The sequence below is a fragment of the Salarias fasciatus genome, chromosome 12, assembly GCF_902148845.1.
Source record: "Salarias fasciatus chromosome 12, fSalaFa1.1, whole genome shotgun sequence".
In the NCBI taxonomy this organism is placed as follows: Eukaryota; Metazoa; Chordata; class Actinopteri; order Blenniiformes; family Blenniidae; genus Salarias; species Salarias fasciatus.
In genome coordinates, this window is record NC_043756.1 from 16,869,566 (window position 1) to 16,894,542 (window position 24,977).

The window sequence follows — 24,977 nt, forward strand, 5'->3', positions numbered from 1 at the left end:
GCACACTGGAGGCCTCCTTATCAGCAGCAGGGGGCGAGAGATAACCACCGGGGGTCACGTTATTTGGGATGGACACTGTGAAAAAGTTGTCTGCTTTGTGAAAATAACTTAGGAAGCTATTTCGGAGTATAGCCGTTTCTGTAAGAACACTTAAGTCCTTGCTTCTTACCAATCCAATGAAATTATTTAACTTTATTTAAAATTTCTATTGGTTTAGAGCAGAAATTTTGGGAATAGACTTGTAACATTTAAAGAGAGTGAGTGTAGTTTGTATCTCAATCAAATGTCCAGCTGTGGTGTTAAGTGTCCACCTTAAGGCTTTTGTAGTCCTGTTTTTGAAGTCAAGGAAAACATTTATCCATCGCTTTTTACTTTGAGAGGATGTTCAAGGGTTATTAATTTGAATTAAAGAATATAAAAACTTGATAAAACTCAAGAAATGTGTCAAAACAATAACAAACCCAAAATAATTGTGAAAATTTCACTTTTAATTTAGAAATATAATAAACAAGACAAAATGTCAAACTACAGCTCAGCACAGTTTAACTGACCATAAAATTACAGTTGGATATAAATATTGCAACCCTAAATGTGGTGTTAAATGGTTGTGTTTCTATTCAAAAAAAAAAAAAAAAAGCAGTGTGGAATTATTTCATTAAGTAGATTTCACTGTATAATGTCCACTGTAAGACACGGTGCAGCTGTGAGCCGTTCACTGTGATCTTTTCTCTTTTTTCATATCTTGTCAGCTCTTCACAGTCTACAATAGAAAAGAACAAAATAAGACTCCAGCTCAGCGCGATCCGAAATCCAAAAGGTGATCCATTAGTAATCAATTATTCTGAAAGTGTCACTCCAGAACAACCTCATAGGAACAACATTTTGCATTAACATACATGTCTGTCATAAAATTATCTTCTGACGGATAATTAAATAGAAATGAAAATTTGAAGGCTGTGTCTATTTCTCAAAGTGGTTTATTGAATCTAAGGTGATTTATGTTGATTTGACTGAAGAAACACCCGGTATGATCTCCAATAGATAAAGCCAAAGTCTTCCCTGATTTTGTGAATGAATCTTTGATAGGTACAATGATTGGAGGTTTCTTTATAATACAATCAGCAAACCCAGCAGGTGAGAAAGAAGTGGTTCAGGCATATAGAGGCTCGTATCCCGTCCTGTCACTCCTGCAGGTGATCACACACACGCTCAGCATCCCGAAGAACTGCAACAGAGAACACAAACATAAAAAAAAAAAAAAACTTTAAATGTCATTTTCCAGGCAGTTTTTGTTATATGCACAAATGATTACAATATAAACATAAGTCTCAGTCACCAGCTGAGCTGTGTGTGACCATCTTACCTTGATGATGGCAAAGCCGAGAACGACCAGCATGGCGTAACGCAGCACATCATGCAGGAATCTCACCAGACTGACCTCACAACCCTAAAATACAATTGAATAGTGAATGTAATTTCACTTTCTTGGTACAAAATTGTGTGTAGCGTATTTTTTCTACTTCAGCAGTTTTGATGATCTTGGCGAACAACATTGGCACAGTCAACACAGCAATGCTGAGCGTTATGTTAAATACATGACCAAATAAAAACCCGTTGCTGCATAACATTTAACCGAGTGCTCACTCACTGACACTGTGTTTTATATGCGGAAGTAACCAATCTGGAGTCGAAAATATAAAGTAAAGAGACTAAACCCTGACTGGGTGTTTGATCCAATGATCAGATCTCTACTGAAAAACTGCTGCTGCTTATTGAGTATGAGTTATTCATCCAGAAATAAATTTTCTTTAATAGTGATCTCACTGAAAGAGGAAACAGGTGATCAGAATTTAGCTTCTTTGACTGTCACTTAAATATAACTCAGTGTCATGTTAATGTGAATTACCACAACATGTGGATTAAACACTGCATCAAGTCAAAGAACAGGAAACCAAGAGATGGATATACTGTTACTGTCTGTATATATGCCTGATATCATGCACATTTTTTGGATTTTTGTTTGCCACCATTACTTAAATGTTCCACAATGCGATCTTCGAAGACAAGCATGTTAAGCGCATTATCGTGTAACCGTGCCTTTCTGATTTACCTCCTGATAGAGCAGGTCCGGCTGGCTGAGGCTTCCTGTGCACGTGGAGTTTTTCTCCTTACAGCAGGACAGAGGAACTGTGTTGTTGTGCTGTCTGAACCAGGAGGTGTTGGTCCAGCTGGTGTAGTTGCTGACGCCGCAACACTTCAGCTGAGGAGGTGACAAGAGGAGCCGGAAAATAGACAGTGATTGGAAAGAATGCTTTATAATGTGTGAGAGTTTGAGAATGTTTGACAGTTTTGGAGTGTTTTAAATATTATGTTTTCAGTGCATGTGTGGTGTATAAGATCTGAAGATTTCTTGTACCTGCAGTCAATCTGTTATTACATTCAGATGATACCTCTGTGTCTTCACTATACCTTTGCCACAGAGCAGTAAATCTAATGTATATTACTGTATATATTCTCAATGAAGCAGAGGATCTGAAACCAAAGCAGCAGAGGCTGAGGAGAACAAAAAAAAAACAAAAAACTATTTATATAAAGCTGAACACGACACCAACCTCAGCCTGCAGGATGTCCACAGCTGCAGTTGCCTCTCCATCTCCATACTTATTGAAGACGTCATTCATCGAGCGGTCAATGCCTTGGCCCAACTGGACAGAGAGTGAACAGATTTGCTTCTAGCATGTTTGGAATGCGTGATGAAATGTGGATTAAAGTCCTGTCAGTGTGACTCACCCTGTTCTGGTAGATGAAGTTGAATACCAAAGCAGTCACCTCAGCCGCGAAGATCACCATGATGATACAAAAGAACTGGAGAGAAGAGAGTGAAACGTAACACAAAGATCAACAAAAATGAGGAATATAGATGACACAATAAGGAAACAGTATTGTAGATAAAGCAAATCTTTGTCACTCTGACACACACGCAGACACACTTACAAAGCTGAGGCCCAGCTTGGACTCGCGGATTGTGGAGCAGCATCCCACCAGACCAATGATGAACATCACCACGCTGATGCCGATGATGATGGCCGCCGGGACCAGCGTGTACTTGTCCTGGATGAAGTTCTCAAAGCTGCCATAGCTCTTGATCACATAGGCGCCAACATAGGCCAGCGCTGCGCCTGCAGCCTGAGGACAACAGGAACAGAGACAGAAAAACATGGCGTCTTAACAACATAACTTTACTGAAGTAAATTTTTTTCTTCGAAAAAAGTTGCTACTGCTATGATCCCAGGACTGGATCAGTCTCATCTGGGTGTTTACTGAAGATCAGATAGTACGGTCTCTATCTGATTTTCTACACCTCTTCATCCGTATTAGGATCTGTGAGCAAAAACAGGAAGAGGTCGGCAGTCCATCGCAGGACAACCTCAGACAGACACACACTCACATTCCTACCTACAAGTGACTTAGTGTCACTGAGGAACTTCAAATTCATGTTTTTAGAGAACAGTCGCACAACAAAGAGGCAAACAAGAAGCAGGAGCTCCTGCTGTGAGTGGAGAACACAAGCTGCTTCGCCGCCATGTGGGCCAGTTTACTGAACTGTAAGCAAGAGGCTCGAAAATATTCCAAAGATATGATTGAAGGACTCACTTTAGGATTTTTGCTTTGACAGCAATAAAAAAAAGCTGCTGTTATAAATACAGGTGACATGGTTTTATTACAGTGTTTATTGTGCAACTTTGAACCCGATGGTATGGCACCGTCATCAGATTCGGACTGTTACTTGGCCGCACCCGACTTTCTGATTGCACAGCAGCTGAGATTGTGACAGTGCAAACATCTATCTACCATCTACTGGAGGAAAACCTACACCAAATATGGGTCAGTCACATTGTTTGGGGGAGATCATGAGTATAATGCGGCAGCACAAACCCATTCTGTTTGAGAGCTACTCTTCCAGGAAAACCTGCTGTTACACGATGTGAAAGACAGAATCGGCCACAGATCCATCTGATCTGAAGGCAGAACAAGGCCGAGAGTTCAAAATGTCTGAAGAGAGCACAAACAAGGTTGGTTTTTTTTGTGTCCGATCAGATGTGATGCCATGTGACAGGAACCAGCTTTTCAGGTTGCTGATGGTCATGATGTTGTCTGCTGTAGCAGAGGCATGAAATCACACCCTCATCATGACTCCTGAAAATCATGCTCCATGAAGTGAGATCAGCAATCACAGGACTGCACGCAGATTAATCTGCTCTGCGCACATAGTTTATTTATCTATTTGCTGTCTTTTCTAAAGAAAAATAACAAACTTCATCAGGCAAAAGTCAAACATAAACTTCAAACCATGTGATAACGGTCAGAAAAATTTAACTTCAACTATTAATCACATTAAAACACGGGTTATTAAACACGAGTGTGTGTGAGAATTCAAATATAGACACACTGACATAACACACAAAGACCTGATGTCCATGAGAGTTACTTTATGTTAGTGTAAGGCAATTAGCTTTATGATTGAGTATGAAGAAATGAATATGAATCATACACAGACAGAGCAGCCATGCACCTCCGTTCACTTTATGATCAAATCAATATTTATTTTTGCTCGATCTCCAAGGACTAACAAATTGTGAAGTTCTTTTTTCTCTTTGTGTGACAGTTCTACTGAAAATACTGGAAACAAAAAAATCGGAGTTCCCCTTTGTGCTGGGTTACACGATCGAGTCATCGCTTCCTCTGTAAAATGTGAATCACTGCATTCCCCACTGTGTGAATGTGGGGGCACGCATGTGTTGTGCGGCCTGACAATTCTTCGTCCCGCAGCCCAGCCTCATGACTTGCTTCTCTTATAATCACTCCACAGTCACGAGATCCCTGTGGGGTTTTCACTTGAAAACCCCTCTGCTCACCCCTTAATCTTTCTAGAAACTCTGATCTTGTGCAAGAAGCAGCACAAAGAGGCTTATATAACGTATATGGTCCACACGCGGCGCCACCTCTCTGGAATGTGAGAAACCTCTCAGGGCCGGCGTTCTGGGTCCCATGGGGATTGCTGAGGGGGGCTTCCCTGGAGGACTGGGACTGCACCACGGAATCTTATGAACTAAGTCATTTATTGTGACTTTGATCAAAAGCTCCCAAATAAAAACGGCACGTTTAGAAGAAATACAGATAAATGGTCTCACCTCAGGGAACAGTTAATTCAGATGGAAAGTTTGTAAAGGGTAGTTTGATAATTGTATTGACACTTTTCTGAAACCACAGGAATCATGAGGTACTGATGAATCCAAGAACCACATCTTGGTATAAAAAAAAAAAAAAAAAAAGCATATAGATCCTTCATTCTTCTTAAACTTTCAGTTACTTTCGCAAGTTCATTGAGAAAGAATCCAGAAATGATGAAACCAGCAAAATCAGAAAGAGAGTGGTGAAATCTGGGGAAGTCCCGACAATGTGTATGCATCTACTAAGCTAAGAAAATCAAAAATCCTGTTGTATAGATACAGTTTGTATGGATACAGAATTTGTGCTTGGACTTTTTTTGGTCAAAATAACTAATCAAAAACATAAACGATGAAAATATCCTCACACACGACATGTTGGTTTGTGGTTTATACAAGAAGACAGATGGTTTGACTCTTAGCCCATTTGCAACTATAAAAAGCAGGTTTATGGGAGGAACTGGCTTAAAGATAAGCAAGTGGAAAATGACGACATATCTTTAAAGTGGGAGAAGAAAACTTAAACCTTTGACACAATCTCTTCACCGCAGTCTCATGAGTCTGAGACCTGAAAATGTCACAGGTTACACTAAATGTGAAAGGCTCTGTGAGGAATGCTAAGAACAAGGAAGTAAGAAAATCGGAAGTGGCTACTCCGAAAAAGAAAATCAAAATGGGTAGCCATGGTTCAGCTTGCAAACACCCAGGTCAGTTCAGTCACACAGTAATCTAATTACAGAGACAGGCCACAGACATGCAACTAATAAAAATGACTCAGATAAGACTCACAGGAGAGCAAATGACAAACATAATGAGTTAATCTATAAACTCCAGCAAGGCATAAATACAAAGTTCCTTTTGATACAAGACCTGATCTGACCTTTGGAAGTCAGTCAGGGTTCAGGCAGACTGAAAACGGGGCGAGTCATCGCTTCATTTAGGAGAAATAGGTTCATATTATTGAGCAATAATAGTTCGGTTTAACAGCAAACTATATGTTTAAAACAGGCTGGAGGAAGTGATGTGTGGTGAAACTAGTCTGAAACAGAGGCAGGGTGTTGATCAAGCCTCGACACAGATTTATAGGATACAAATCTTCAACGATCTACAGCTCACAACAATAAAATAATAATCAATAACTTCTGGGAAAAACACAGAACCAAAAGCAGCTTTGGTGTCCAGTTCCTGCGCCCTACATGGCAGAGTAATGGATCTATCTCTGCAGGTGGAGAAACACGCCAGAAAAAAGCGACACTCACCCAAAACACCAGGCTGAGGAAGAGGAGGATGGACTTGGACGTGGCGATTCCGCAGTCCATGTCGTCTGCTGGAGAGGAGGACACTGAGAGGAGGACCGAGGGGTCTCTGCAGACCGGATTTTAATCCCTGCTGCCCTTTTGTTTCCAGTCACAAGTTTCCTCCGCCGTGTCTGACTGACTGCAGTGACTGTGATCACCTGGTCACATGCTCAGAGGAGGAGGGGGAGGAGGAGGAGGAGGAGGAGAGCTATGCTACAGAACAGGTCCTGCAGTCAGAGCTCAACCCCCTGCTGGGAGGCTCCGGCACATCACACACCAGACTCACCATGAGGAAGCAAGAATCCATTCGAAAGCAGACAGCGCGGCCATTATGCTGGCTCGTCACACGCACTAAACACGTTAGAAGTGAATCCGAGACTTATAGGGTTTTTTGTTTGTTTGTTTGTTTGTTTGTTTGTTTTTACATTAAAGAATACTTTGTAAATTATTAAAAGATTGAAACATAAGGTTTGCTTTTTTTATGGAGCAAAATACATGACATCTGAAATAAAACTTCAAAATGTGGTCTAAAATTAATATTTCCTGAAAAGAATCTATACATTTCAGAATTATAGGTAACTTTATTTTAAGCATGGTTGTGTGAAAGTACTGAAATATGATCTAATATGGGAATATCAATATATAGAGACAAAACATAACATTAGTTGTTGACTTTATGCAAGAAGTACCTGACTTTCTACATCAAAAGCTTCTTACAGTTGTGATTATTCTTCACCGATAGATATTAAGAATAGATATTAATGCACCCTGCCCTCCTCACCACCCCGTGCAGGTCCTGTGTGCTGCTGGAGAACCACGTGGTGCAGAAGTAGGTCAGAATGCTGTCAATAACTGACCTGTATGAGCAGGCGAGCACGTGGTGAGGGAGACACACCTGTTTTAACTTCTTGACAACACACAGACACACACATACACACACAGATGCTGAACCGTGCCCACAGACAAAGAACTTTGATAGAATACATGTTTGAATGACGGTTCTTGAATAAGCGTGTTCTGTTCAGGCCTAAAGATCGCCACCATCTAATACTGACTGTCAGTAAAGCAGAATCTCTGTGTCATTTCAGATTCTTACAGGTGGAGAGATCTTTAAGCCCCAAAAATGTTTTTTATATGTTAAGATTATTTATCAAGATGAATAGGCCTCCACTGATTGATTTAGAAAGGAAAAATACCACCTATCTAAATGAAATTTAATGCCCTGTGGCTAAACTAATTGAAAATCGGTCCTGCTCTCCTTTACGACCACTTCCTTTTTAGGCTGCTCCTGTCTCAAATTGTTTCGATGAAATTCAAAGTAAGCCAGTATTTTTCTAGTTTTCCAGAGAATCTTTTGTCAGAGTAGCACATTTGTGCCTCCTTTCCTTAACTACAAGCCATGTCAACCTTCTTTGGAATCGGGATTGTATTTCATGTGCGTGGGCCTCATACAAACATCTCTTTCACTTCGCAATGTGAAGCTGTTTAACTCTGATACTGTGGGAAGAGAAGAGAAAGGTCTGCTGTAATATTGTGCATCCGAATATTTGCATGGAGCTGAATGAGGCGCTATCAGCATGCGACAGATGGCAGAACCGACAATCTTCACCTTCATGCACGCACGCACACATATACACATACACATACACACAAACTTAAAGACAGGGCACAGTTGTTTGGTGTCAGTGGTTCACTCGGCTGTAAACTTTATTAACATTTTCAAAACAACAGAGTAATTGTCCAAGTTTAAGATTGAAAGTACATTTTTATTGTACCTTTTTTTCCACAATGTGAGGGCTGCATAACAGAAGGAAGGACACATAAATACACAAATACTGAACATATTAAACAATCCCGATTCTTTTATTGTCTTTTGTGAATCAATAAAATTACAACATTTCCATAAAAAAAAAAAAAAAAAAAAAAACTGTATTGTATGCCACTTGCAGTTTGTTCACAAACGTGCAAAATGAATCATGTTGGGATTTTGGAAGAAATCATCCTGAAGTTCACGTTTTTAGTTTTTCGATTTTGAACTTTGAAGCATTTCATGCTCTACAGAAGAATACTGAACTGATTAGGCAGCAAAAAGTTCTTGATTTTTTTTCACATTAGCTTAAAATAATATATGTACATTCACAAAAACATCATGTTAAAGGCCCATAATGACAGTAAAGACTTTCATGGAATCATTATGCTTTGTAAACCAGATAATAAGGCCATAAAACCACAGACTGATTCTTGAATGAATGATAAAAGCACATGTCCATAGAAATGCAATCATGACTGAATAATGCTGTCAAAAAAAATGGAGGGAAAAAAAGAAAAAACAAACAGTTTCTTTGACTGCGCCTCCTTGCACAAAGATAATTCATTTTTTGGATGAGATCCATCTCCCTTCAGACACAACAGAAATATACTGCGAATTCCCTATACAACAGTCAATTTCATTAAAAATTGAAGCGTTAAACAACCTTGTGAAATGTATCTTTCAGTAACAAAAACAGTTCTTGCTTCTGTCAGTAGAATCCATTTCACGCCTGCAGTCACTCTCTGACTGCCATACAGATAGAGAGCAACTGTGTTTCTTTGGTGATCTTTAATTACATTTATTTTGAAGAAACTGGCCAAAATGAAACAAATTTTGCCGTCAGCTCATCAATAACATCATTACATTTAAGAATATTTATTCAAAGAGATATGTACTCAGCTGATTAAAAGATTTAACGTGGTTGGAGCTGTCAAAACTTACATCTCAAATTGCATTTTCCTGCTGTCAGTGTGCAATAACTTAATGAACTAGACAAAATTCAATACTTTTCTTGATAAAAAGCAGACAAATAAACATCTGAGATTCTGCTGAGTTCATTCAGGTGCTTCTTATATGGATAGGCATAAGTTTACTTGGGAATTTAATGGAATAACTGAACTTGAGAAAACACAAACTATCAAGTCGGAGAAGATGAGCAGAAGCGCGCGGTGGAGGCGGGGCTGAGTCTACATGGTTCTCATTGAGGCTTGATAAAGCTTGAACTTCTAGCGGGTCAACAGAGATATCACTCTGACCCTCACCACTCCTCGGCGGCTGAAAGAGATATCAAAATGTCTGCTCCTGTGATTGTTATTCCGTCCACCTCTGCGGCTCCATCGCCCAAGAAACCAAAGACGCCCAAGGGCCCCACGGTTTCATCCCTGGTCCTGAAGGCTGTGGCTGCGTCCAACGAAAGCGCCGGCATCTCCCTGGCAGGCCTGAAGAAGGTTCTGAGTGCCGGAGGCTACGATGTGGTCAAGAACAAAGTCAGACTCGCCACCGCCATCAAGCGCTTGCTGGCCAAGAAGGCCCTCGCCAGGAGCAAGGGCACCTTCAAGATCAACAAAGCGCCTCCCGCGCCCAAAAAGAAGAAGGTGGTGAAAAAGAAGGCTCCAGCCAAAAAGGTGGCGAAGAAGGCAGGCGCCAAGAAATCACCCAAGAAAGCCGGCAAGAAGTCACCCAAGAAGGCATCCAAGAAAAAGAAGGCAACGTCTCCCAAAAAGGCAAAGAAAGCCGCCAAGAAGCCGAAAGCTCCCAAGAAGGTCAAGGCCGTCAAGAAGGCAAAGACCTCCAAGAAGGCAAAGGCACCAAAGAAGGCCAAGGCCAAGGCTGCTCCCAAGAAGTGAGAACTTCGCCACTGGACACTAAAGGTGGTCCAAAATTTTCCTGCTGGCCTTTGACTCTGTTTGGACTTACCTGCATCCAACACCAGACTCTGGGTGTGCTTTAGCTATTTTAGACTTTCTCTGGCTGGAAACACCGAACTTGCTGTTTTTACACTCATTTCCTTTCTTTTTGAATTCTGACCTTGTCTGTTTTGGACTAAACTGCAGTTGTTTGAGAAAATAAAAACCTTTTAAAATCACACAGCATGAGGTGTGGTACTTTCAACTACAGTAATGCTTTTCAATGCACTTTTAAGACTAAATCGGCCTTGAACTACATTGAAATAAGAAAACTATATTTAGAAAAACTGTTGTAGTTTGTCTTGGTTCTTTTGCTGTCAGGACTAATTGAAAAAAAAAAAGACTCACTAGTATTAAACTGGCATCCAAAGGTCATTTAACTATGTTGCTACTATTTCTTGTGATCTCTCAAAAATTATACATATATTTTTTTAAATGTTATTCAGGAGTATACTGCAAATATTGGATGTGTGCTTTTACGCACCTTTACGCACAGCAACCACGACACGCAGACCCCATGTAGCCTCTTTCCTTGGCAAAATATGGAATTTACTCACAAATGTTATTCCATGAAAACAGTATGTCTGTTGAAGATTGTTTTGCAGAATGTGAGTGAGACTCTGATGGTCAAAAGGCCTCCACCGTCTGCAGGGAGCCCTGGGTGTGTCACCCGGGGGTCGTTGGGGCTCCCCTTATCTCAAACCACAGTGTTTCATGAAGCGCCTCCTGCAGCTGCAGTTTTCAGAACCTGCACAGATGCATGTCTCCATCTGGTGGTTGCATTCGACAACAAACAGGAGGGAAGGGCTGACCGTCTGTTCATGAAAATCCCAGCTCTTTTCTTTCAGAAGAAAGAGAATTCCGACTAAAGTGAATTTATTAGCAAATGAAATTTAAAATTAAGTGTAAAATAAATTACTTATGTACAAAAGTTCACAACACTCATCTCAATCTGAGAAAAATATTCAATGTGGTTGTACATTAATTCATCAAATTCAAAATTAAAGATATTTACATGAAAAGCACACAGAGATGCTAAGAGAAAAAAAATACAACTTGCATGGGAAAAAAGTAAAAGCAAAAGAAAACGCTGCATCCAGAGCTTGTAAATCATGTGACACCCCCAGTCATGTGACCCACAGACACATTTTATCATAAATGATGATATACTGAAATAAAATCAAAACAAATATTTACCCGTTGTTTTTTTTTTTTTTTTTTAAATAAATGTCTGATATGTAACTTAAATGGCAATTTCCATCACAAAAAAGGTTTATCTGCCATTACCTTTTACACTGGTTTTCTGAGGTGAAGCTGAACATCGAGTGTGTTTAGAGAACCATAAATGTCAAGGACTTTCCCATGATGCACATTTGTGACACTTCACCCATGAGAGCACAGCGACTTCCTTTTTTCAAAATATCTTGTTTTCATATCTGTTTTTGTTGTTCCCATTTATTGAGAGCAAACAAACCGATAACACATGACTGGAAATAAAGCGGATGTTCCAGTTTCTCCTTTTGAACTGAAGTGCACTATTTTTTAGGGGGTTTGAGGGGCCCACCAAGTTTCTCCTTTTCACCTGCAAGCATTTCATGTGACAGAGTGTTTTTGGTGGTTGGCTAAGGAATGAAATTGCTCTGTAAATAAAAAATAATGTTTTTGAAGAGGAATCATCAAATAAAATAATTTCTTTATAACCATTTGGATGAGATACAATGACTTTTGCAAAGTGTGAATGGCATTTTCAGTATGCTGAGAAGCTTCAAATCTAAATCACTTGAATTGACAGGAAACATGGTTATCTGTGTTTCCAGGTAATAGATTAAAGCTTAATGACTCCCATAGCAGTAGATGTAAATCAGTTCAAGCCGAACGGTTTATTTAATTTCAAACTATATGATATTTTATTTTAAAGTCTCTGAGATTGTAAAGAAAAGTTTAGTCACGGGGTTGGTTAAATCTTATCCTGAGGAACAAAAAGTGCGCACATGCAAACCTGCATTACCCTGTGGTGACTGCTTTAATAACATGTTCCTGTTTTTCATAAGTGAAACTGCACCCAAGGAGGAGGAGGGAAATAGGCTGTGTATTTGAACACTATAGTCGTCTGCATTAGCCGTCTTTTCAGACACAGCCATCATGAAGCTGCCAGCAACTCTCCTGCTTCTCGCTCTGCTTTGTTTCCAATGCTCCTCAGTTCCTGTGAGCCGACCAACAAACTGGCTCAGAGAGTGTCGTGCTTCCACCAACCTCTCCATCACAGCACTGGGGGTGCTGCCCGGTGGTGGCTGGGACAACCTCCGCAACATGGACATGGGTCGAGTCATGAACCTCAGCTACTTCCAGTGCCAGACCACCGAGGACGGGTACTACCTCATCCCAGACGAAGTGTTTGTCATCCCCCAGAAGGAGACTGGTGTGGAGACAAGCTCCGAGGTCATCACCTCATTCCTGGAGCAGAAGAGCTCAACTTCAAGCTCCATAAATGCAGATGTGTCCTTCTTCAGTGTGCTGAATGGAAAATTTTCAATGGAGCACACAAGAATGAAAACTCATCAGGTCAAAGACTCTTCATCTACAACCAGGGTGCAGGTATGTTTTTGTAATTTCATTTCATATTCTTAATAAATAATTTTTAAAATAATGCAACCATTTGATAAATATTCTCAAATATGAGCAGTATAACTCTGCCATGAACTGCTTCAAATATGCTTGAAAACAGTTGCTGAGTAGATGTAAAAAAAAAAGCTTGATCTTCTCATGTAATTATTAGAACTGGTATGAGAGAGATTGTAACTTCCTTCCACAGATTCTGACGTAGTCACTTGAAAAAAAATTGAAATAGTTTTGTTTGAATGTTATTAAAACAATACTCCCAAAGAAAACATTTATTTGAAATTATATTTCGTTTTCTTTCCAAAGGTTCGAAACTTCATCTACACAGTGAAGGCGTACCCAGACTTCACTCTGGACGTTCGCTTTGCTCAACAGGCCAAACAAATTGCTGATGCTGTTGAAAACAACCAGACAAAGTATGCAAACTACCTCTCAGAGAGAATGATCGTGGACTTCGGTACTCATGTTATCACCAGTGTCGACGCCGGGGCTCTTCTGATGGAGGAGGACTACCTTACTGCTTCATACGTATCGGACAGCTTGTCTCAAAGTTCCACCATCAAAGCTCAGGCAGGCCTAAACTTCTTTGACAAAGTCAAATTTGACATAAGCAGTCAAAATACCCAACAGAGTTCATCGCTTCAAACCTATCAGTCAAACATTCAGTACTCCCTGGTCCAAAGCCACGGAGGCGGCACGCCTTTCTACCCTGGCATCACTCTGCAGAAGTGGCAGGAGAGTACGAGAAATAACTTGGTAGCTATTGATCGCTCAGGTTTACCCCTCCACTACTTCATAAACACCAACACTTTTCCTGATCTGCCACAGCCGACATTGAGGAAAGTGTCTCTCAAAGTGAGTCAGGCCATAGAGCGCTACTACAAGATCAACACTCGTCCTGGTTGTGTAGACGTTACGTCCCAAAACTTCAACTTCCAGGCCAATGTTGATGATCATTCCTGTGAGGGCCCTGCTGCGAACCTCAGTTTTGGTGGAGTGTACCAACAGTGTTCTAAAATCAGTGCGAATGCAGGCCCACTTTGTGATAGTCTGGCCCAGAAAAACCCAGATACAGGTGATTTCTCCTGTCGTCCACCCTACTTCCCAACTTTACTGAGATCAGAAGTCACGCAGCAGTCTTACAGTGCATATGAATGTGTGGAGCATTCGTATTCATGCGGATTTTTATGGTTGAAGACTTGTTATCGTAAACGGTGTTCAGACCAAAACCATGTTCGTTCTGCTCGCATTGAGACCTACTGGTGCTCTGTGAATGGAACGGCCCCAGAAAACTCTGGTTATCTGTTTGGAGGCATCTATAGTCCCTCTGCTGCAAACCCAGTCACCAACTCCAAAAGCTGCCCCCCAAACTTCATTCCTTTAAAGTTTCTCTCTGACGGTCAAATCATCTGTGTGAGCAATGACTTTGAGATGGGCACCAGATACTCAGTGCCGTTCGGAGGCCTCTTCAGCTGTCAAGCAAGCAACCCACTGGCAAAGTTTCAACGCCGCTGCCCCCCTCAATTCAGTCAGCATCTTGCTACAGTCAGTGATGGCTGTGAAATCCTTTACTGTGTCAAGTCTGGACTGTTCACAGGTGGACAGCTGCTCCCAGTCCGTCTGCCTCCATTTACAAAATCTCCCATCATGTCTCTGTCGCCCACTAACACAGTGGTGGTGATGACTGAGGGAGATATGAACTGGGTGAGAGTGGGCAAGACGAAGGCATGGAAGCTCGCCAAACCAGAGGAAATCAAGCAAATGGTATTAGAACTTAACCCAGATGTGAATGAGATGACTGCTGGAGAAAAGACAGGGGTGGCATTTGGGGTCATGGGTTTGATGTTGCTGGTGGTAGTGGTGGCAGTATTCCTGGTGAAGAGACGGAGGAGGGTGTCTGGGCTTGGGACAACTATAGACTATGAGGAAATAAGTGGTGAGAACGAGAGGCTGACAGTGACGGAGGAAGCTTGAGAACTTAAAAGAGCATTAATATGCACTGAGAAAAGAGACAACCATATGCAATGTAAGAGGTTTTGCCTTGACAGGCTTTTGGCTATATGCTTGTTCAAATTTAAATGTGTTTCTCTTATGGATATACTGCACTTTCACATGTCATTGTAACATATTTTAGAAAATTATCACTTTTGCTGCATATCACTGAATTTCATTAAAAATTAAAATGTCAAACAACCGTGTGAAAAGTATCTCTCAGCAACAAAAACAGTTCTTGCTTCTGTCAGTAGCATCCATTTCACACCTGCAGTCACTGTCTGACTGCCATACAGATACAGAGCAACTTTCTTTTGTGATCCTTAATGAAATCTATTTTGAAGAAATTGGCCAAAATAAAACATTTTGCTGTCAGTTCATCAGTAACATTATTACATTTAAGAATATTTATTCCAAGAGACGTGTACTCAACTGATGAAAGGATTTAACCTTGTTGGAGTGATCAAAACATGCATCTCAAATTACATTTTCCTGCTGCCAGTGACCAATAACTTAATCAAGTAGGCAATTTCAGAGAAATTGTGATTTGTCTGCCTGCAGCCGCCGACAGCAAAGTGCCACCCTAAAGATAAAGTGCCTACGAGGTGTGATCATGATTGGAGGTGGCCCTTGACACAACAAGCCAAGTTTTGGCCAAGTGGGTGCACATGCACCCCACTTCCTGTTTCCAACAGGTCACGTGGCTTTGATCACATACGGGCTGTCATGCAACAATCCAGTGTCAGCTCAATCGGAGCATTTGCATACCACTTCCTGTTTCACGAACAAATCTACCTGTTTCCAGCACACCACTTCAAAAAATGGTCAAAAAACAATCACTCATTTTAATTTGACAAAAAGATCCAATGTAGCTGCATATTAAAATGTCAAATTCAAGCTATTTACATAGAAACAACAAAGGAATGCCTGGAGAGTCACAAAACAAAATCAAAACATAAAGTGTGTGGGGGAAAAAAAGTGAAACCAAAAGAAAAAAAACTGTATATAGCACTTGTAAATCACCTGGGCATTTCCCCCTTTCCAATTGGTCAATAATTATCTTGTTTTCCTGGAGTCACAGCCTTTATCACACACTGTCTCATGGGAAAAAAAGCACCCAGTCTCACTCCTGTTTAGTGTGAGTTCACTGACACATTATATCAACGATGCTCCATAAATTTATGTAGAATCAACAGACAATTTGCCTTTTTTAAAAATAAACATGTGAAATATAACTTAGATCAGAATTTCCATCACACAAACAGTCATCTGCTGTTAACTTTCACATGGGTTTTTTAAGGTGAAATGAAGAGGGAAGTTAAACATCGAGTAGTATTTAGTGACCCAGAAATGTCCAAGACTTTCCCATGATGCACATTTGTGACACTTCACTTAGATAAGCACAGTCACTCCCTTTTTTATGAATATATCTAGTTTTCATATCTGTTCTTATTGTTCTCTTTGGTCTTGCACAAACATACCAATAACATATGACTGTCAATGAAATGGATGTTCCATTTCTTTCTCTTTTTCAACTGAAGTGTACCTTTATGGGCGCACCAAGTTTCACCTTTTTAATTGCAAGTATTTCATGTGATAGGATGTTTTTGGCGGTTGGCTCAGGAATGATATCTATCTCTCTGTGAAAAAAATAAAATGTTTTCAATGTAATCATTATGAAAATGCTTTGTTTCTAATTGTCATTTGTATGAGATACAATGACGTCCTCATACTTATGAATGACATTTTCTGTGTACTGAGAAACTTCAAATTGAAATCACTTGATTTAACAGAAAACATGGTTGTTAATGTTTCCAGGTAGTATAGCATAATGGCTCCTAATATAACAGCAGATGTAAAGCAGTTGAAGCAGTAACATTTATTGAATTTCCAATTACACGTTAATTTATTTTAAACAACTTACTTGATGACATTGAAAAAAGTTTACTCACAGTTGGTTAAATCTAATCTGGGGCAGCAACAAGGGCACACCTGCAAACCAGCAATCACCTGTGGTGATTATTTTACAACATGTTTATGAGATGTGAAACTGCATAAAAGAAGAAGGAGGGCAACATCCTGTGTATTTCTTCTTACTTTCTTTTCAGACACAGCCACCATGCAGCTGCCAGCAACTCTCTTGCTTCTCGCTCTGCTTTGTTTCCAATGCTCCTCAGTTCCTGTGAGCCGACCAACAAACTGGCTCAGAGAGTGTCGTGCTTCAACCAACTTCTCCATCACAGCACTGGGGGTGCTGCCCGGTGGTGGCTGGGACAACCTCCGCAACATGGACATGGGTCGAGTCATGAACCTCAGCTACTTCCAGTGCCAGACCACCGAGGACGGGTACTACCTCATCCCAGACGAAGTGTTTGTCATCCCCCAGAAGGAGACTGGTGTGGAGACAAGCTCAGAGGTCATCACCTCATTCCTGGATCAGAGGAGCTCAACTTCAAGCTCCATAAATGTAGAAGTGTCCTTCTACCATGTGCTGAATGGAAAATTTTCAACGGAGCACACACGAATGAAAACTCATCAGGTCAAAGACTCTTCATCTACAACCAGGGTGCAGGTATGTTTTTTTGGATTTGGATTTCATCTTATTTTTATTTGAATGTAAACACAATTTTAAATATACCATTTGAAAAATAAATATGAACAAAATAACATTGCCATGAACCGCATCGAATATGCCTAAAAATAGTCATTAAAAAAAGCAATTAAAATAGCTTCGTATGAATGTTGAAAAATTAACACTGCCAAAGAAAACATTTATATAATATTGTATTTCTTTTTCTTTCCAAAGGTTCGGAACTTCATCTACACAGTGAAGGCGTACCCAGACTTCACTCTGGACGTTCGCTTTGCTCAACAAGCCAAAGAAATTGCAGATGCTGTTGAAAACAACCAGACAAAGTATGCAGACTACCTCTCCGAGAAACTGGTCGTGGACTTTGGTACTCATGTTATCACCAGTGTCGACGCTGGGGCTCTTCTGATGGAGGAAGACTACCTTACTGCTTCATACGTATCGGACAGCTTGTCTCAAAGTTCCACCATCAAAGCTCAGGCAGGCCTAAACTTCTTTGACAAAGTCAAATTTGACATAAGCAGTCAAAATACCCAACAGAGTTCATCGCTTCAAACCTATCAGTCAAATATTCAGTACTCCCTAATTCAAAGCCACGGAGGCGGCACACCTTTCTACCCTGGCATCACTCTGCAGAAGTGGCAGGAGAGTACTAGAAATAACTTGGTAGCTATCGATCGCTCAGGTTTACCCCTCCACTACTTCATAAACACCAACACTTTTCCTGATCTGCCACAGCCGACAGTGAGGAAAGTGTCTCTCACAGTGAGTCAGGCCATAGAGCGCTACTACAAGATCAACACCCGTCCTGGCTGTGTAGACATTATGTCCCAAAACTTCAACTTCCAGGCCAATGTTGATGATCATTCCTGTGAGGGCCCTGCTGCAAACCTCAGTTTTGGTGGAGTGTACCAACAGTGTTCTAAAATCAGTGCGAATGCAGGCCCACTTTGTGATAGTCTGGCCCAGAAGAACCCAGATACAGGTGATTTCTCCTGTCGTCCACCCTACTTCCCAACTTTACTGAGATCAGAAGTCACACAGCAGTCTTACAGTGCATATGAATGTGTGGAGCATTCGTATTCATGCGGATTTTTATGGTTGAAGACTTGTTATCGTAAACGGTGTTCAGACCAAAACCATGTTCGTTCTGCTCGCATTGAGACCTACTGGTGCTCTGTGAATGGAACGGCTCCAGAAAAGTCCGGTTATCTGTTTGGAGGCATCTATAGTCCCTCTGCTGCGAATCCAGTCACCAACTCCAAAAGCTGCCCCCCAAACTTCATTTCTTCAAAGTTTCTCTCTGACGGTCAAATCATCTGTGTGAGCAATGACTTTGAGATGGGCACCAGATACTCAGTGCCGTTCGGAGGCCTCTTCAGCTGTCAAGCAAGCAACCCACTGGCAAAGTTTCAACGCCGCTGCCCCCCTCAATTCAGTCAGCATCTTGCTGCAGTCAGTGATGGCTGTGAAATCCTTTACTGTGTCAAGTCTGGACTGTTCACAGGTGGACAGCTGCTCCCAGTCCGTCTGCCTCCATTCACAAAATCCCCCATCATGTCTCTGTCGCCCACTAACACAGTGGTGGTGATGACTGAGGGAGATATGAACTGGGTGAGAGTGGGCAAGACGAAGGCATGGAAGCTCGCCAAACCAGAGGAAATCAAGCAAATGTTATTAGAAATTAACCCAGATGTGAATGAGATGACTGCTGGAGAAAAGACAGGGGTGGCATTTGGGGTCATGGGTTTGATGTTGCTGGTGGTAGTGGTGGCAGTATTCCTGGTGAAGAGACGGAGGAGGGTGTCTGGGCTTGGAACAACTATAGACTATGAGGAAATAAGTGGTGAGAATGAGAGGCTGACAGTGACGGAGGAAGCTTGAGAACTTAAAGGTATAATGGACGATGTTTTAGCCTTGCGTAACGCTGTCAAGCGCGCTCGTAGGAGCTGTAGAGCAGGTAGGGTGGCCTGGCGCATGCGTGTTTTTCAAAAAGTGAGTAACAGACAATAGACAGCCATAAGCAATGTAAGAGGTTTTGCCTTGACAGGCTTTTGGCTATATGCTTGTTCAAATTTAAATGTATTTCTCTTATGGATATACTGCACTTTCACATGTCATTGTCACATATTCTTGAAAATGATCACTTTTGCTGCATATCACTGAATTTCATTAAAAATTAAAATGTAAAACAACCTTTTGAAGTGTATCTTTCAGTAACTAAAACAATTCTTGCCTCTGTCAGTAGCATCAATTATACACCTTAAAGAGCAGCAGTGTTTCTTTGGTGATCTTAATTGAAATTTATTTTAAAGAAATTGGCCAAAATAAAACATTTTGCTGTCAGTTCATCTGTAACATTATTATATTTAAGAATATTTATTCCAAGAGATGTGTACTCAACTGATAATAGGATTTAACCTTGTTAGAGTGGCCAAAATGTCAGAGAAATTGTGATTTGAGCCTGCCTGCAGCCGCCAACAGCAAAGCACTGCCCTAAAGAAAAGTGCCTACGAGGTGTGATCATGATTGGAGGTGGCCCATGACACAACAAGCCAAGTTTTGGCCAAGTGGGTGGACATGTACCCCACTTCCTGTTTCCAACAGGTGGCGCTGTACCCAACAATGCTGAATGTCACATGGCTGTGATCACACACGTACTCTCATGCAACATTCATTGTCAGCCCCAATGATGTATATAGTACTCGACCGCTCACTGCTCGGCAGACAGCAGCGGCGCCATGGCAAATCGGAGCTGACTTCCGGTAGTGGCAAGAAGCTGTGGAGCGCTATGTGATCCAGTGTAAATACACAGACTTCAAGGCCTGCTTGTCATCACTGATGGGACAATATGTGTTATGTTAAGGCTTTGACTGTTAGCAGACAGTAAAATCTCTGTCCTAGGCACGCTGTCATGGCAATCACAGCGCTGTTTAGCCCTCACAGACAAGAAAAAACAAAGCATGTTTCTATGGCAATCACACTCATATGATAACAAACACAGAGCCTCTGTTTAGAAATACAGCTGTATTTCGTATTTTGTATTTCATTTAAATACGACATTGAAACCAAGCGTAACGCAGCCACCGAGTTTCCACAGTCAGTAAATTAAAAAAAAAAAAAAAAAACATTCAAGGAACAAATGTAAGGATTAAATTAAAGCTTAGTTGATTTTTTTAACCCATTTTTCAATTATCATTTTCGCTATGTTAATAACTTAGTGACATTCATAATATATAAAATATTGAAACAATTATGTAAATATTTAAAATAAAGTAACAATAACAAGTTATGCATCTCAGTTTAAGTTTCACATGGAATCAGATTACATGTTTAGACTATTTACCGAATAATGAATCGAAAATATCTTGACATGATAAACACAGAGCCTCTTCACACGTTCTGCCTACATGAGGCTACAACAAACAGAGACCACCACACAATAATGACTGCTGAATGCTGATGCAGTGACTATGCCAATAACAAATGTTTCATTCTTTCTGTAGCATTAGTGTTTCACTACATGGGCTCTAAAAAAATATTTGAACCAATACCAAATAAGAAAGTTAGTGTGTCAAACAATTTTTCTCCAATTCAAATTATTCAGTTGGACTTTCACAGCTGCTCAGACCCACAGACCTTGGAATGGTTGCTTTTTTCATCCCACAAAAATCGCCATAAAAAGTTTCTGGAGGAGCAATTCTTGCAGTCAGAACACACACATTATTTATGTAATACCTTAACATACACAGAGGTTTTCCAGAGTAAAATGTAAAAAATAAAGTAAGTAGTGTAATAAAAAAATGAAGTCAATTTAATCAGAAAACGTTCATCGAATACAATGGACACTCATTTCTCGAATAATTAAAACTGACTGAGTGAAACAGCCAAAGGAAGACAAGAAATGGAAAAAATGAAAGCATGAAACACAGTAACAGCAACAAAAAATAGAAAAGTTTATTTACAGGACATGACAGAAGTGCACACTGACATATTGAATTGAATTGAAAGTCCTTTATTTGTCCTGCATGGGGAAATTGCAGGGTTGCAGCAGCAAAAACAACGCGGAAAGAAAAATAGAAAAATACAAAGCCAACTATAGAAGAAAAAGTTTAATGCAATTTGTATGTAAAATTAGGATAGATATAATTAAATAAGTAACAGGAATATACTGACCGACACAGCTAAGTATTAAATATAAATTAAATATAATTTAAATACAAATGAAGACATATATAATTAAGTAATAGATATAAACTGACAAATATAAATTAAATATAATTTACATAAAGATCTAAGACAGATATAATGAAATAAATAACAGATATAAGATAACAGATATGGTAAGTGCTACGCAGTAACGTATGTACTTTTCAGTGTCAGATATGATCATGCCGTGCTTTTCACCTTCTCAAACAGATTTCTAGTTCATTTACTCACTTTCTGATGACAAAAACAGCCTTGTCACCCATCACCAGGTCAGGTGTGCTCTCCTGAGGAGAATCTGCTCAGCTGCAGAAAAACCCAGCTAGTGCTGGTCTGGGGTCTCCTGGCTGCTGTTCACAATGTATTTCAAGCATTGTGACTTGATTCCAACACAGAAGTTTACTGTACCTTGGTAAATCACGAAACACAAAGTCACACACCGTGCTGGCGTCCCACTCAGAATCCGCTTTTTGCCACTACCGGAAGTCAGCTGCGATTTGCCATCTCTCAGGGGGCAGTGAGCGGTCTAGTAATTCTATACGTCACCGGTCAGCCCAATCCGAGCATTTGCACACCACTTCCTGTTTCAAGAACACCACTTCCTGTTTCCAGCACACCACTTCCTGTTTCCAGCAGGGGGTTGGGTGATTGATTGTGATTATTATCATATGGCTCTAATCATATTTTGTGTTTGTGGCAACATGTAAAGTTTGTACCCAATCAGACCATATGCAAGTATTTACAGCTCACTTCCTGTTTCAGGGCATGCTTGCTCATAGCTACGCCCTCAGGCAGCGCTGTGGTAGACACCCTTGGCGTCTGAGCCATTTAAATTCGAAGGTTTTACCATACATTTTCTTCAAAAGGACTTCTTTTGAAACAAAAAAAGAATTTCATTTTTTAAAGAGTTTTGTGGTTTTATTTTTTTGACAGGCACAACATGAAAAAGGCTTTATGAATAAAGTTTGATATGATGCTATACATCCAGGTGAGTTGCAGAGCTTGTTGAGTAAACGGCTCTTGTCCTGGGGGTGGGGGTTGGGGGGTGTATCAAAATTAATCACTCATTTAAATTTAAACCGACACTAAGGAACTTTTCAACCTTAATAAAACATTTTAATATCTTTTGTGATGATATATCGACTTACAACTAGTTGAATGACCCCTCTGTCACGGGCTGAGGGCGTCAGTATTGCTTTCACTTGGACTAAGCCACTGTGAGGAGGGTGGTAGGAACCCTGCACACTAGAAAGCTCCAAATGTGCGGACTGCTTTACGGCATGTGTCACATCATGATATAACATTGTTTAGCCACCATTAGATTCATTACCTCATCACTATCCGTCCTTCACACAGCCACTGGAAACAAATGAAGGCGACTTCAGTCTGACAGCATGCCACTGGGAGCAGCATTTTACGACGTCACGCACTAGTCCTCATGGGAACTGTAGTATTCCTTCAGGCAAAACACTACCGCTTTTGTCCACTGGCGCTGCCAAAATCAACGAAAACTGAAAGTTCCTTAGTGCTGCTTTAAAGCATAACTATGCAACTTTTGCTGTCGCGCTCCCCCTACTGGTCTCCTATGAAAGCTCACTGTAAACGTTCTCTGCATCAACCACCCCCGCCCCTGCATGCAGAGAGCGTCCCACTCCCGTTTCCATTTTTTCCGCTCATCAGACAAAGGTTTATTTCTGTCTTTTTGGTTCTGCCATCCGTGAGCACCTAAGGGTGGCGTTGCTAACGCTAGCGAGGGTTTCATGTTTGTTTTAAGCGCTTTTATACTTGTACTTCCATATGAGTGCCGTAAAGCAGGTTTGTTCTCGCGTAGTAGTCGGGTCGGCTCCTCTGAAAGTTGCAAGTGCTGTTTTCAGGACACAGACACTGGAGGGAGTGGAGGGACCGGCGAATCACCAAGCCAAGTCTTTGTTTACCCCCACAGGGATTCTGAAATACATTTATTGAGGTAAAAATGTTACTTAGTTCTGCTTTAACAAACAAAAAAAAAAAAAAAAAAAAATCCAATCTGGCTGCATATTAAAATTTCAAATTCAAGGTAATTATCTAGAAACTACATAAGGATGTTTGGAGAATCATAAAACAAAATGTAAACACGTGTGTTGGGAAAAAAGTGAAACCAAAAGAAAACATTAAACACTATAACACTTGTAAATCACCAGGCCATTTCCCCCTTTCCAAATGGTCAACAATTATCTTGTTTTACTGGAGTCACAGCCTTTATCACACACTGGTCACGTTTACATCGGCCCCGTATAATCAGATTGTAAGGTGAGGCGGATTGTAAATGTGTCATATAAACACCTGAGTGCATCCGTTTCACTCGGAGCACATTTTATTTCAGATCCAATTGTATAAGGTGGTCTGCGCCAATCAATAATCCACTCCATGTCTCATATATACAGTCCTTGACAGCATCGTGGATTAAATGGGGCAATATTTGTGGGGTGCATGCGTTCCCTCGTACGTAGTGACGTGATGACGTGCGCAGTAAATGGGAAGCAGGAAAGTCAAAAACAAGCAGAAGAAATCGACGGTGGTTGAGAAACACTTTTTTTAATAAAAACCCCAAGAGAGCAAACACTGGAGAGGCAAGTTGGCCGGAAATCGTGCAACAGCGAGTTTTTCAAAGAGCTCTATGGCAGACTACAAGCGGACTGCTCAGCGCATGTTATGAAATAACTGATTCCCATCTCCGAGTGACAAAATTCTGTGTAACACATGCTGGTAACAGTCGAGGTTAAATTAAGACTTACAAAAGACTAAGCTTATAAATTTACTGTAACTGCAGATTACAGACGTTCGGTAGAACGACTACAAGTTTCAGTCGGTATTTCAACATCTGTTGGTCATAAGTTAACACGGACACCAGTTAATTCGAAACATCAGGAGGTGGAGCTGAGCCCCGGTGCTTTACACCGGGATGTGCCGCTCGGTGGGGCGGGATTCCGGCCGGGGGAGCACTCTCTGTTTGAGCAGTGTTTTATGGAGATGTTCGAACATTATTTGAGCAGATAGCCAGCAGATTGGAATACATTGCTCAGCGCTGAGGACTGCTGGCTGTGAAGCTAAAGACCTGAAAGACTTTGTGTGCATGTCACAGGACGCCGTATAATCCGCTTCACCCAGGGTCCTTGTAAGCCCTTGTAGCCCTCCTCAGTGGTCAAGCAAGCAACCCACTGGCTGACTCTCCACACCACTGCCCCCCACAGTTGAGTCAGCGTCTTGTTACAATCAGTGATGGCTGAAATCCATTACTGTGTCAGGCTATTAGGAAATGATTGGTGAGAATGAGAGGATGACAGTCTT

At 40.9% G+C, this 24,977-nt stretch overlaps 4 protein-coding genes across 4 annotated transcripts; 3 read left to right on the forward strand and 1 right to left on the reverse strand.

Moving 5' to 3' along the window:
* Positions 1 to 467: 467 nt before the first annotated feature.
* tspan36 (tetraspanin 36) lies at positions 468 to 6,691 on the reverse strand. Its single transcript, XM_030105652.1, has 7 exons — positions 6,488 to 6,691; positions 2,995 to 3,186; positions 2,791 to 2,865; positions 2,613 to 2,705; positions 2,111 to 2,260; positions 1,364 to 1,447; positions 468 to 1,225 (listed from the first exon to the last, which is right to left on the reverse strand). Exons 1-7 carry the CDS (start codon positions 6,545 to 6,547, stop codon positions 1,151 to 1,153), a joined length of 729 nt encoding a protein of 242 aa, XP_029961512.1. The 5' UTR covers positions 6,548 to 6,691; the 3' UTR covers positions 468 to 1,150.
* A 2,872-nt stretch (positions 6,692 to 9,563) lies between these two features.
* LOC115398728 (histone H1) lies at positions 9,564 to 10,424 on the forward strand. The gene has a single exon (XM_030105653.1). It carries the CDS (start codon positions 9,629 to 9,631, stop codon positions 10,181 to 10,183), a length of 555 nt encoding a protein of 184 aa, XP_029961513.1. The 5' UTR covers positions 9,564 to 9,628; the 3' UTR covers positions 10,184 to 10,424.
* Positions 10,425 to 12,344: 1,920 nt separating this feature from the next.
* On the forward strand, positions 12,345 to 15,163 carry LOC115398724 (macrophage-expressed gene 1 protein-like). The gene is made up of 2 exons (XM_030105648.1): positions 12,345 to 12,838; positions 13,169 to 15,163. The coding sequence occupies exons 1-2, from the start codon at positions 12,386 to 12,388 to the stop codon at positions 14,834 to 14,836; spliced, it is 2,121 nt and encodes a 706-aa protein (XP_029961508.1). The 5' UTR covers positions 12,345 to 12,385; the 3' UTR covers positions 14,837 to 15,163.
* Positions 15,164 to 16,973: 1,810 nt separating this feature from the next.
* Positions 16,974 to 19,422, forward strand: LOC115397763 (macrophage-expressed gene 1 protein-like). Its single transcript, XM_030104222.1, has 2 exons — positions 16,974 to 17,426; positions 17,661 to 19,422. The coding sequence occupies exons 1-2, from the start codon at positions 16,974 to 16,976 to the stop codon at positions 19,326 to 19,328; spliced, it is 2,121 nt and encodes a 706-aa protein (XP_029960082.1). The 3' UTR covers positions 19,329 to 19,422.
* Positions 19,423 to 24,977: the final 5,555 nt, after the last annotated feature.